This window comes from Rhipicephalus microplus, chromosome 6 (genome assembly GCF_043290135.1).
Source record: "Rhipicephalus microplus isolate Deutch F79 chromosome 6, USDA_Rmic, whole genome shotgun sequence".
In the NCBI taxonomy this organism is placed as follows: Eukaryota; Metazoa; Arthropoda; class Arachnida; order Ixodida; family Ixodidae; genus Rhipicephalus; species Rhipicephalus microplus.
Window position 1 is genome coordinate 135,451,923 of NC_134705.1, and position 14,373 is coordinate 135,466,295.

General features: G+C 41.7%; 1 protein-coding gene across 1 annotated transcript in view; it reads left to right on the top strand.

The window, feature by feature from the left end:
• The first annotated feature begins 310 nt into the window (after positions 1-310).
• The window catches only part of LOC142765532 (uncharacterized), a 220,622-nt gene continuing 206,559 nt past the window's right edge, over positions 311-14,373 (top strand). Inside the window, exons 1-4 of the mRNA XM_075866658.1 lie at positions 311-466; positions 4,014-4,339; positions 6,568-6,719; positions 9,438-9,608. Of these exons, the coding sequence (XP_075722773.1) occupies positions 6,591-6,719; positions 9,438-9,608 (300 nt within the window). The 5' untranslated portion in view covers positions 311-466; positions 4,014-4,339; positions 6,568-6,590. The remainder of the gene's footprint in view (positions 467-4,013; positions 4,340-6,567; positions 6,720-9,437; positions 9,609-14,373) is intronic.

The window sequence follows — 14,373 nt, forward strand, 5'->3', positions numbered from 1 at the left end:
TTGTTTTCATATAAATGATTTCTTTTGATGCATCCTTTGTATTAATCTGTATGGTGATGCAACTGTGTGCATGCACGACTTCAGCTTGGCTTGCCTCCTGTTTACCTGCTGTTGTATTCATAGTGCTCGAAAGCTAACGAGAGGGACAGTGGTGCCACTTGTCATACCGAAATGTGTTAAAATCGTGGAAGTTCTCTGATGTCGATTGTGCTGTTACGGTTGCTGCTTCTCTCTACAATGCTTATACCTTGCTAGTATGTTTCTGGCCTAGGAAAATGACACCAACTATGCTTTGTGTCATTCTGCAGGCACCCCGCGAGCATGGCAGCGTGCCCAGTGTCGGTGTGTGCCGACCAGACTGGAGGGTGCGATGCTTGCGGCCGAATGCTTCCCGCGTTGCACTGACCCGTCCATATGGCCAGCGACTGCTCAGGCTGAACAGAACTGTGTACCTGACCTCATCAGGGTGAGCTTCTCCACAATGTCTTCTATCCAGCCACAACCGGGGCAATCAACAGAAGAACTACTCAAGAATTGATTGATTTATCAGTTGGTTTAAGTACGTGAGTTAAACTAAAATAAAACAGGTTATGTAACTTCACTGTCAATTATAGAAAAGTAACAGGGGGGGTAAACAAACAGTTGCCCTTAATGCACGAATGACACTGCCCTTGTGTGCACACATATCAAGCATACTGAGCTCTGTGTGCTCCATATGCCACTTTTTTGTTATAAACCTATTATTCATAAAATTGAATACTTTGCTAGGGTGTCTATTTGACAGCACTCAGTGACAGTACACAATGGCGACAGTCTGAGCAACCAGCATTCTTTCAGGAAACAGCCAAAGAGAAGAACTCTCTAGAAGGCGCTCGAAACCACAAGCCACTACCCAGTTTCAAGGCTTCGCTACAACTTAAATAAGTCGCAAGACCAAGAGTGAAGGCAGAGAAGTTTGTATCATCCAGCTGCAACCCCATAATGGGATACAAAAGTTCTAAAACATTGCTCGCATATCACTTTATCCCTATAAGATAGCACATTCTGTCAAGGTTGTAGTATATTTGTGCTGACTTGAAGTGCCTAACAAATACGAAGACTCCAATATAATGTGTTTTGTCCTATGATGTCAGTATAATTCCTGTTAAATTACAAAAAAATTATTTTACAAGACACATATTGAGAAGTGATTTCGGTTCTTTTTATCAGGTGCTTCTTACAAACTGGGTACAATTTTCTCATCAAGGCTTACTTCATTGTATGCACACTATGCTGAAAATGAGCATAAAAAAAAAAACATGACCTGGTTTAACAAATTTATTAAGCATGCGTTTTATTTTAATGTTTTATGTTTTCCTTGGCAGATTGTTCTATGAAGAACACAATCCATGTTTTATCCAGCACAACTTTCTCTCATTATTTCGCTGCTCCCTCGCTTTCTTGAACAGTGCCTTGTTTACACCTGCAAGTTCAATCAGAGTCGCTAAAGAAATACATTTTGCACTTGGGACTTGCTCGAACTCAAACTCGCCTGAACTTTTTTCAATCAGACTCACTTGAACTCAGACTCACTGGAAATTTTCTTAACCGGACCCACTCGAATTCACAGAAATATTACTCACCCAAATGAACTCACTCAGATTTCCCATCATGAACAGACTCTCCCCAACCTACAAATTATTGTAAACATCAGAGTCAAACTTGCGGCCGCTCAATCTGAGACCAAATGAGTCGACTCATTTGCTAGTTTGACAACCTATGGCCCCATGCACTCTAACTATACACTTAAGTCTCGATATAACAAACCTCCATATAACAAAATATCACTTATAACAAAGTAAATGAAGAATTCTCTTGCAATAGTTGTAGTGTTAAAGATATACCTTTATAACGAATTTTTGGATATAATGAAGTTATTTTCTTGTAAAATGCAACTTTCTTATAATGCGATTTGAGTGTTGTTCCGGGCTCGCAGACATGACACCAGCAGTGCTTAATTGAGAATTATGTGAGGAGGTGTGGCCACTGCATGTTATCAATATTCTTGGTTCCAAGATGCAAGCACGTGCAGTTTCACTCGTACCTTTGGTGTGCTTAAACTTCTTTTTGGCATTGTATTCATACTGCAGCAGATTCTTGTCATTTTATATCTTACTGACCTACCCTGTTTGCAACTTAGCTCAATGCTTTTAGCACTTTTCCTGAAGTTACTGCAAACAGCTGGCTTATGCATCCGTTGCTTCCTTTTGTTTTTGGATGCATCTGCGGCTAACACTGAGAGGCTCTGCATTTCAAGTTAAAAAGATCTGAAAAAGACAGGCAGATTGGGCGAGTTGGCAGGTTTTCATAATAAATATAAAATAGTGCTTTAGACTCTGTACAAGGCGGGAAGCAGTTATACATTAGCGGCATTTATGTCACTGGTTTTGGGTGACCAACAGACTTGCACGCCAGTCAGCTTCTCTGGTTCTCTTTCTTGCCCCGCCACGGTAGTCTAGTGGCTAAAGTACTCGGCTGCTGATCCGCAGGTCGCAGGATGAAATCCCGGCTGTGGCGGCTGCATTTCCGATTGAGGCGGAAATGTTGTAGGCCCGTGTACTCAGATTTGGGTGCACGTTAAGAACCCCAGGTTGTCGAAATTTCCGGAGCCCTCCACTACGGCGTCTCTCATAATCATATGGTGGTTTTGGGACGTTAAACCCCACAAATCAATCAATCTGGTTCTTCATCTTTCTTCACTTAATCTCTCCATAACAACATTTATCATTAGAATATCTATTAGAAAATATTAATGATTAGAATTTAAGAATAACTTGTCTTTTATTACTGGATGTCTTCTACATCTGGCTTATGTTACACAGCAGCTCCTACTTTTAACAGAGAGGCTGGCAACAATGCCTGAAATGAAACTGAAGTTCCACTGTAACACATCATTACAAATCATTTTTATTATGTGAAGCAAGGGCTTCCTCATCATAGAAACTTTTTAGAGTATTAGTGTGAGAACGAAGTGATCTAATGTTTGAGGCATGATATGCTCTAGTTGATGTAGGGGAAACAGGTATTAAAACAGAGCGATCAGTGATGTAACAAAGGAAGTTTTTATTTGAGTACCAAAGGCTCTGAGATTTTATGTGCATTGTCTTGAAAGAAGCTGCAGGTTCAATACCAAAAGAGCAGCTGTCAGTGATAGGTTTCGGTCAAAGTGACCTACAATGAAACGAATAGCTTTGTGCTAGACTGAGTCAGTATGATTAGTGTTGCACTGCCTATATGGTTAACGAGATAATATTCCGTAAGCGCTTGGCACTAGGACATTCTGAGTGGGATGCAATGCTGCTGCATGGTCCGCAGTGCCCACTTAATGAATTTGAAGGTTAAGATAACTGGTAGTCATTATGTTGTTTGGCAAACAATCTTAAAAAAATGCAATTATGTTTTCTTCTAGTCATGCTAATACAACACAATAATTATTGAGGTTGCACTGCCGAAGCCCTATACGTACTCGTACCGCTCAAATGACTACCCTCGAAGACAACCTCAGAGAAAGTTGTTCTCATGACCAACGCTTCAATGTTGATAATGTTGAAAAGACTTCAATGTTGATATTGTGCTTTGAAAAAAAAAAAACAATAACCCCCACTGCTGTTGGACAATTTTACGATAACATTTGAATGAGCGTGACATTGCTGCCGCCTTTACCATATGCAATTGTATGTCCCGAGAATAATACCTATGTGCCAGTCATATGAGAACAATACATGTTCCTACGCTCAGTGCTTACTGAATACTTCAGGTGTGCAGGCAGTCGAGACAAAGGCCTCCGTGGCTGCTATTTGTCGCAACCTTAAACTGTCATCACTGGTCAGTGCAGAACGTTGCAGCTGTCGCATTCATTCAACAAAGAACATTTAGTACTCGTTTGGTTAAGGTCGAAGTACCGTCACGTGCTTTGCTTTAGTAACATCCGTGCGAGCAACTTTGGTGTCATTGTCTTGGCTTGTCACTTGCAGGCATCGTCCCTTGCAGTCCTCGACACGTTCGAGGAGACACGCTTGCAACGGGAACAGCCACAGCACCGTCTCCTGCAGTTGGCCTTGTCACTGCAGCAGCTTTGACAAGCAGCCAGCATCGCCCTTGGGAAGTACAAGTCTGCAAGGAAGTCATAGCCAAAGCCAATATGGTAGCCATAATAAGGGTCGAAAGAGCCAAGACGGGACTCTTTTGCGTGCTAGTGCCAAAGAACTCTACAAGAAACACCGGGGCATCAAGCTAAAAACAAGACGGAAGGACAGGACAAGGACAGCGCTTACTCAAGACAAGGTTTTGAAATTACATGGTAATTAGACTTTTATTCATCCCAGTTGCATTGTGTGACTATGCTGTAATGTCACTTTAACTCAATTTATGTGGAAAATCAGTGTGATAATTTGTTTTCACTGATTTAAGCAACCACTGTAAGGGGTATTAAAAGAGCGAAATACATTCAGATAGTTTTGTGCGGTGCTTTCATGTAGTTGCTTTTTATAATGTATATCATAAAGAGGTGCTGATACCATTTTTTGGAGGTATTTTTAGACTGCTATACAAATCTCCTGTACACAGAGACTGCTCTGAGCAAGTATAAAGCTCAGCAAATGCTGGTAAGATATTTTAATTTCATTGTAAATTCAGTTTTCCCCTGGCACACCTACTCGCATCCAAACTAGCTTGATGTCAGGCTACAGTATGAATTGTGGTGACGTCAAGCAGCTGTCTGGTCTGTTGAGATGACGTCAGTTACCGAAACTTTCAAAATGGCCACTTGTGCGTCACGATCAGAACCATGGTGTGTAGCGGTCATGGTAACGTCGTGAAACACTGCACGAGCATGTGACAAGAAGCCCACGCTCTGTTGAGACGTCGGGGTTTATTCGGAACACGAGCTATATTTCAAAAACAAACTGTAATCACTTTACTCGGAGTGCACTCTCACTTTAGCCGCACATTTTCTAGGCTCTTGAGTGCTTGGCCGTTCATTTGACCGAAAAAAAAAAATTACTGAAAGTTTTCGTGTGGGTACCTTTTAAAGGGACACTAGAGGCAACTACATATCAAGTCGACGTTAATTGTTCAAAGAACGGTCCAGAAACCTCGTAGTGTTACTTTTGTGCCAAAGAATGGCTTATTTCGAAATAAAATCTTGTTTTAGTGGTCCTCGTTGGGTTAGCTCACTTCAAATTACCTGCTTCTAGAAGTGGACCATCTCATGTCATGGTTGCCATGCACAACGCTTCCCGGCTTTACTGCGTAGCTGCCAATACTAGTAGCAGCAGAACGAAAGTAGCGGGAACCACAGCAGCAACAACGGCCATTGATCAATTTCCTGTCGTTGGCTCCTAGATGGCAGACGTGTTTTGGTTCAACTGGGCCTTGCTAGATGGCACGACCTGTGCAGTTTAACCACGCGAAAGTTGAATTTTCTTGAAGCACTCGTGCGATTCGCCATAGTAACATCCAGCAGTCCTTTTTTCCATGAATCAAACAGAAACTAATAAGCAGCATTTTCTTGATGCATGAAAGGTTCTAGCTAGATTGATTACTAGTGATTAATTGTAGGCAGTTCGTATGACATCATTTGGATTATTTTGAGAAGGTCCTACTGCGGGGCATGTATTTTTGTGCATTTACCTACATTTCTTGGTAAATAGGGCACTGCTGTTGGTAATATTATGGTTTTAGATGTTCTCATACATTGAGCTTTCTCTTTGATGTCAATTGTTTTTTATATCTTTAGTGTCCCTTTAAGGCTTCTTAAGACTTTCTGGCGGGTAGTGTTTGACGGTGTATGCGACGGGATTGTGACATTGTTCATGTCCTGAACAGCGCGTCATATTCGTCAAACCATCTTACCCTCCCATGCTAATTTTGGTTCACGCCAAGGTAAGTAAGTGACCACGAAAGCACCCAAACGTAAGCGGCTAGATAGATAAATATGCTCAATGTCGCCAAGGATCGCCAAGAAATGCTTCGCATTTAAAATATTCTTCAGAGGTACCTCGCGTTCTCGACAAGCTTTGTTCCCAGTTTCCTTTATCTTAGTTGCTTTCTCAAGGATGATTCACTTTTTGCTATTGATTGTATTGCTGGACCATTTTTCTTGCGATTACAGCTTTAAAATGCCACTGTGGAGTTGCATTAACTTTATTACAGCGGCCATTTTCAAAAGTCAGCTGGCACTTGCTCACATTGTGGTGGCCGTGGTTGAGCAGTCTCCCTGTGCTATATGAATCTTGGTGTAGTTTCAGCAAATACCAACGACTTTTCACCTTTTGCAGTGTGCTTGTTTAGAACCTTATCTCTATTCATCATTTCTACTAGACATTCATTTTAGCACAATATATGTGCTTGTCTAGAAACTTTTGGGTGCTAGATAGTATCGTTTTTCATGAAGTAATAAAAAATTTCAAAAGTAGGTACATAATTTAATTGATATATGTAGCAAGGCATGATCATTTTGTACAATCATAGCACGTGGGATAGATTTTTTGTAATTGTGACACGTGTGTCTTTGCTTTTGCAATGCAGTGCAGCCACTGCTGAGTAAAAGAATGGAGAACATTTCACCAAGCAGCTTGTCACAGCGAAATGGACTGGAGTTCCGGAAAGACGATTTCTGGGAGGCCCTCAGCTCCAACTACAACTACCTCATGAATGATGAGCTCATTGCCACATGCAGGGTGAGATACCTTCGTCAGTCACCAAGAAGAGCTTTGGGATTACATAGGGTCTGAGCTGGCTTACACCATAATCCTTAACATCATCCTTATATTATAGGGGTACTGACACAAAATTTCGGGGCTGAGATGGCCTGTGAAATCGATTCTCCTGAATGTGCGCGTATCGTTTGCAAAATATCAACAGTGAATGTAGCTTGAAAATACTATCAATAAAATTTGAAGCTTGTGTGCGGGGTCAAGCATCGATCCCTCAAATGGGACCCATGGGACCCCCCCACCCCCCCTCACTTCACCACTCTGCAGTCAATACAAGTTATGATGACGTCATAGCCGCCATTTTCTTTTTTTGCTGTTTTTACTTCAGCAGACTAGTATTACGCGACTGCCCGCTAGTCCATGGCCGTGGGGCACATGTTTAAAGTTTCGTGCTTGGTGAGGCTGGTGTGTTTTTTTCTATTCAAACGGACTTCTTGATGTGAACTTTACGAGTTATTTTTATGTATGCGCTACAAAAAGTTTGTGTATAACTGCGAGGATGCATTTCTTAGCATATCATCGCTGACAAAGAATATCTCTTTATGTGCACTTCGCACAAAGTAGTACTGGTTCGTTTCATTTTGTCATACTAAGTATGGACAGCAAATGTTACATCATGCATTTGTAGTTATGCTGAACAAACTGATTCTCCAAAACATTCATGTGGAACAGTGCAGCATGAACAATATATAAGAGTGTTTCATCCTATGATGTGAGTGCTTTGTTATTCAAGTGGTGTTAGTGCTTCCATGTATTTTTAAGAAGTCGTTTCCATGAACATGGGCACAGGTATAACGAAATGGTTGACTTAAAATGTAGTGCACAGCCACATCACTATGGGGACGCAGGCTTCCATCCTTGAGCTCTTGGACTGCATTGTAAGCCAAGAGTTGCTATGTGGGCTTGTTGATTCATTTCAAATCCTTTCATGCAGTGCAAAATGAAACACTGACACAAGAAGACATATGGACACCACACAGTGTACATAGGGATGCTGCACAGCACATTGTTAGGTTGGCACTTTCTATTGTATTATAGCGTGCTGTCAACATGGTAGAAAGCGCACGCCATGAACACAAGAGGTCTCCTTGATTCTCCACTAATTTTACTAGAATTGTTCGACAGATGGATTTAAATTTTTGTCCAATAAGAACCCTGGATGCAGAATTATTCACCTCCAAGGTGAGAAGTGCTACACAAACGGTGCGCCGCATCTACAAAATTTAATGGTTAATTGAGTACACTAGACACCTCTAACGACTACGATGCAGGGATGGATGAATTGTAGACCCTAAACTTGTGTGAATAGAGAACTTTAGGTTTGAAGTGAATTTGAAGCCAATAGTGATTTCGGTCAAATAAATTCATATGAAATTCAAATGGTATCTATTGCATAATATACAGAAAAATAGGCATATTTGCATGACCCAACTAACCTGTACAATATTGTGTAAGAATTGAAACAAGGCGTATGCGAATGCCATTCTCTTTTGTTTAAAGGAATTGGGAAGAACCTGGGTAGTAAGGGGATCTGACTTCTTGTATAAATGGTAACCTGTTAAATATGTTACGTTTTGAAATTTACTTCACTTGGAGCATATAAGCCGGTTTAACAAGCTTTAAACTTAAAATAGTGAATCGATGTGAGGGCAATATCTTTTTGTTTAATCATTAAGCGAATTTAGATGTGTGGCTAGTCGGTATGACGTGACGATAGTTATAGCGCGAGGGCAGAACCACATGTCTCTTTGTCATCGTTCTCTTCTCACGCTAAAACTATCGTAACTTTATAACTATCACGCCAATGCATATTTTTTTAATGGGTGTTTTTGCAGTTTAGCACTTCTTTAGTGCAGCTAAACCACCTTTGCAGGGGGACATGCAGGCTAATATGCATTCTATAAATTATTTCACAGCTTAGCACTCCTCCACTGCACTAAAACCACCATTACAGGAAGTTACATGCGGACTATAATACAAACATTTATTTGCTCATTTCAAATACTTCGACATTTTCAGTAATTTAAATTTGAATCGAAGCAAATTCAAATACAGTAATATTCTTAAATATTTGAAGCATTCGAATATTCATACCAGCTTAATCGACGCACAGATAACACTAAACAGCAGAAAGAAGTAGCATCGCGGAGCACAAGCTTTCTAAAAAATTTTACACAAAAGGGAAACTGCTTCTCAATTGGTCTGATTAGCATGATAGGGTCATTGGCAACTAAAATTTTTTCTTGGCCTAGCGGAATGGTCATATAGGCCGGAACAAACATTACGGTACCGCCATTTTGGGAAATATTCAGTTAACTCATTCTCACAAGGAAGGCTGTCACCTGACACACCAACACCTCGTCTGATGAAGTCCATAATGATGTGATCACTCGACTAAAACGAATGTACATCTCAGCTTTGGTAAAAGTAGCTATCGCACTTGTGTGCACCTGAGGAGGGAAACGTGAGGGCGCATCTTCTTTGTATTATCCTGTGCTTTCCTCCGGTTGATTGTTTTTTAGTTCTCATTAACGTTTTATCGCACTTGCGTGTGATTTCCTTTCGTCCTTAGTCCCTTCTATTCCACTGCGTTGGTGCATTTTATTTGATTATAATTTCTCACGCATCATCATCACTTTAACGATTGAGCCGATGACGAGAACCTTTCTGTATTTTTGTCAGGAGGCAAGCGGAGAATTGGACCTGGACGAAGAGGCACGAGTGTCTCCGCCACGTGAGACACTTTCGTTTGCTGAGTTTGTCCGGCAGTTCAACTTGCTGCATGACTGGCTGCACCAGCTGCAGTCTTCATTGCTTGACTCGACCTCTGACCACAGAGCAGAGGTGGCTGAGGTGAGTAGTAGTAGGACTGCTCTACATGCAATCACGCATTGTTAGCAAGCACTAAGATCAGGCTAACTGGAATTTTTTGAAAGTGCAAGTTAAACCACTTCCACGTAAGAAGAACACAGGGCAGGCACCAATTCTCATTTCTTACCTTACCCCATCTAACCCGATGTAATTTTGTGAAACTTGGTTAGTTCGGATGCCCTGCTAGTTCTGCGAAACATGCGCAGAAGCCTGTCACCCAAAACGCTCGTCAATTTGGAAATAACTGGTTGTTTTTTATTAAATTTGGACAGTCCGTAGAGCTCAGATGCATGCGAGTCATAAGATTGACTGGCACTCGAGGTTGTCTGAATCGCAGGGTCACTGACAATGTCTTTCAGTAACAAGTCCAGAGATATCGAATTTCAAGGGGATCATGACAGTGATATCAGTGATAAAAAGAGAAATAAAGTGAGAAAAAAGAAAAGTGATATAAAGAGAAATTTTATATGATGAAAATACAGTGGACTCCCAATAAACAAAACTCGCTTAAGGAAAAATGCCTCATTAATGGAACTAAACGGGCCCATATGGCTGTATTTCTATGTGTTGCACAGTAAAATTCATCGGTTAATCAAAACAGTGCCTATTGGTCGCCTACGGTTCAATGGCACAAACTCTAAACAAAGCATAGACTCGCTCATGCCAAAGGTAGGCTGACAATTATGGCAACATTTTAAGATCGAGACAAGCCAATCCAGTAGCAATTCTCGTTTGTGGCTGTGGAAGCCGAGTCAGCGAGTCAATTGTGCGTTAGGCCTGTTTGTGCGACTAAGTGCGGTGGATCACGGTGTTATTTCTGCCTGATGGAAAGGAAGCGACTGCATCATGGATTCTTGCTTTAAAAAAAAGCTTTGAATTCTTCAGGAGCTCGATCGAAGTGGCCTGCCCAAGACTGAGGTGGTGAAAAAATACATCCCGAAATCGACGTTGTCGCCGATCTGGAAAGACAGAGAAAAGATTGAAGGCACTGTTAAGAATGGGGCCTTTACATCTAAACGAATGCGGATGCGGACGACGCCTTATGGCTCAGCCACTTCAAAAGATGCCTAGTCTTCAAAGCAATCTCAAGTGATTGGTGCAGTCAACAGGGACATTTGCACCAACTGGCAACAGGGGCGGCTTAAGGAAATTTTGATGAGCTTTGAGCCACGAGACATCTTAACCGTCGGCAAGATGGGTCTTTTTCATAAAGCGCTTCCACCCAAGAAAGACTCTCGCCTTCAAAGGCGAAATCTGTAGTAGAGGAAAACGCAGTAAAGATTGCATCACTGTGCTGGTGGGTGCAAACATGGCAAGAGAGGAGAAATTGAAGCTGTAGGTGATAGGACAGTCAAGGCACCCACGTTGCTTGAAAAGTGTTCGAAGTCTTCTTGTTGCGTACCATGCGAATGGAAAAGCGTGGATGACCATGGTCATTTTCGAAAAAAGGCTTCGGGAAGAAGACGCAAGATTTTCGAGGCAAGGCAGGAAGGTTGTCTTCATCGTGGATAATTGCCCAGCCCACGGTCAGGTTCAAGGACTCTAAGCCATCACTCTGAAGTTCTTGCCAACCAATGCAACGGCAGTGATCCAGCCGATAGATCAAGGGGTTATTCAGAACATTAAAGTTCATTCCCACAGGCAATTGCTCCATCAAATGCTGCTTAGAGCAGGCAGCGGGAAATGCCACAGCATAGATTTATTGGCAGCCATCCACATTTGGCTTGTGCCTGGAAGCAAGTGAAGGCTGCAACAATACACTGATTCTTTCACCATGCTGGCTTTCAAGCGCAAGAAAGCAGTACCTGATGAAGAAGGAAGCCGTGCTGATGCTGACATTGAGAGAGTATTCAGTCAGGTCGTGCCCTCTGCCCCATTCACGTTGCAGGACTACGAATCAATTGATGAAAATGTTCACACTTGTCGTGAAGAGACTGCCGAGGAAATGATTGCCGAAGTGCAAGATGAGGATCAACCTTCCAGCGATGATTGTGAAGGCAATACTGTCAGTGCAGTGATGCCACCAGACCGATCAGCTAAAGAGGCTGTTGAACTTTTACAGTGCTATTGTGGGCATGAGGCTTGTCCAGAATTTCTAGCTAGTTTGTTAGGCATGGGTGTGTACCTTGTGAGAAAAGTCAAGCTTGCCAAACAAACCACTTTTCACTACTTTTTTTTCTCCTACTCATCGTCATGAGTAAAGTGAAGTTTGTGCAATTTGAATAAAGGTCTTGGTTCGCTAAATAAGTGTACGTTGCTTAAATGAAACCTCTGATAAATGGAACAGTTTTATGGATCCCCTTTGAGTTTCGTTTAAAGTCGACTGTACAGTTAGCTGCAAGCTGAAAGGACAGGAACACACCAAGGCCGCCATGTTTATTTGGTACTCGCTACACTGACTATGATGATTGGCAACAGGGATTGCGCTTTCTAATTTCGGGATGTTCGCAAACACACATTTTCAGTACTTTGGTTTCAGCCCACTCCAAAAATTGTCCCAGTTAATTGGCTCAATACAAGATATAAATAAACACGAATTTCATTTGATGCCCTAATCTGTGTTATAAGGTTTAATTGGACTGTGTTCACAAGCAAGCTGGCAAAATTTTAGAGCATTTGGTCAAGCGCTTAATTTATAATTGACAATATGTGAGCAGCCGGAAGGTTGGGCAACACCGACAATCTTGCGAGCCGTGATGTAACAAGCTACTGTCTGTGTCAGCGTCTGCATTAAGGCGAACGATTATGTCCGGTGATGAGCTGTACTACCAATCGAGCTGTTGCAGCCTTGTTCAGTTTGGCATTGAAATTGAATAATCTATAGTGGCTGGAACCTTGGTACAAGGTGACAGCTCTCCTCCATGCAGTAGATGACATCACACGCGCCATTGCAATATGGTGGTCACCCAAGTCACCAGGTCTGTAGCTTGTGATTTCTAGGGCTTATTTAAAGTCCATTTTTTCATATACTATGTGCATGCACTATCTACCCTCACCTTATATTTTTCACTGAAAACTGCAAATTGTTAGGGGACCATGCCTTGGCTCTTTTAAACAATTCATGTGCTTTTCGGTACCAGACAACAAGCCCAGACTAACGATAGGAAAGCCCGAATGCCTCGTTCGTGTACCATATATGTGTTACATCACATTGATCGCAGGCCTTAAAGGGTGATGAAATGATCGCCCAACAATTTGTGGTGTTCAGTGAAAAATTGAAGTTGGGGCTCTATTATGTCTTTAGAGATGTGAAAAATGAGATATAAAAGACTGTTTCGGTGCAAAACAAGCCCCAGAATTCACCAGCAACAAACCTCGCCAACCGCCAGCATCAGCCAATTCGCCGTCGCGTGTGTGATGTCGTGTCTTGCATGGAGTGGAGCCAGCATGTTCTGCTAAAGTTTCAGCTGCTTCAAATCATTCCATTTCAGCATCAAGCTGAAGAAAGCTAAAATGTCTTGATTTCAGGTGCAGCTCAACATAGAACAAGATTGTTTGTCCCAATGCAGGCACTCTCACAGCAAATGCTTGTTACATCACAGCTCGCGAGCGTGCCAGTGTTGGCTGATGCTCAGGCCACTCGCGAATAAATAAAATTATTAAACTATAAATCAATAGGCTTGTGCAAAATCAGAACAAATAATGCAGTATTTGAATCAGCTCCGAGTCAAATTAAAGTTAATGAAAATTTTGAATTCGGCACGAACGAATAGATGCATGTCAGTCTGCATATAACATTTTGTAAAGGGGGTTTCACCGCAGTGAAGTGGCACTAAGCCATGAAAACACATATTCAGGGGAAATCACGCTGCCACAAAGCCTTACTTCAAGGTTAAAGGAAGATATTACATGCATACCAATTCATTTTTTCAGTTTACAAGGTCATTATACTGACTTACATGCTCCAAGTATAGCAAGTTTTAAAATGTAAAATATTATAAAATATCTACTGAAAGTGAAATCCTGTTACCATTTAAAGTTGTTTCCACTTCCTTTGAACCAAAAAGAATGGCATTTTCATAGGTCTCTTAAAACGAATCTGCACAACTTTAAAAAAAATGTGCAGATTTGTAAGGTCATGACAGATATGCCTATTTTTCTTTATAATAAGCAATATACTAGTATATACTATTTGAATTCAATTAGAAATCATTTGACCCAAATCATTATTCTCTCCGAATTCACTTCGAGCGTCAAATGAACTATTTGCACAAGTCTATAAGTTAAGTCTTCGACCAAATGTGCTGAAATCTGCCAGCTTATTTGTGTTTGCAGAATAATTAACCTTTATAACATGGATTATAATTGAAAATGGGTGTCGCGGCCTCTTTCAGGAAAGCATGACCACCATCCACTACTGCACCGTTGGCTACCAAGGCTTCAGTGGTTGAGGCAATCTTGTTTTTGTTTTTACTCGGCATACGTAAGCTGTGTGGGAGCTGGTCATGATCGATGTCAGCAGTGACTGCAGTTTCGTCTGCAGCGGTTGTCTTTTCGTCGCATACCTTCAGAAGTGCGACGTCGGTCACCATGCACGAATGTGCGTTGAGAGTGACTCGACAAACTGCAGTTTCTTCTTGACGTGGTGTGTGCAGGCTGTGCACACCTTGAAAACTGTGTGGGCGTTATGATCACGCTTCGATTTCCAGCCGGTGAGGCACTCAATTTCATATTAACCTCGTTTGGCCAGAGAACATTTGGGCTGCGCGAGTGCCTTCAGAACTGCATGGACGCTGCAAAATATCGC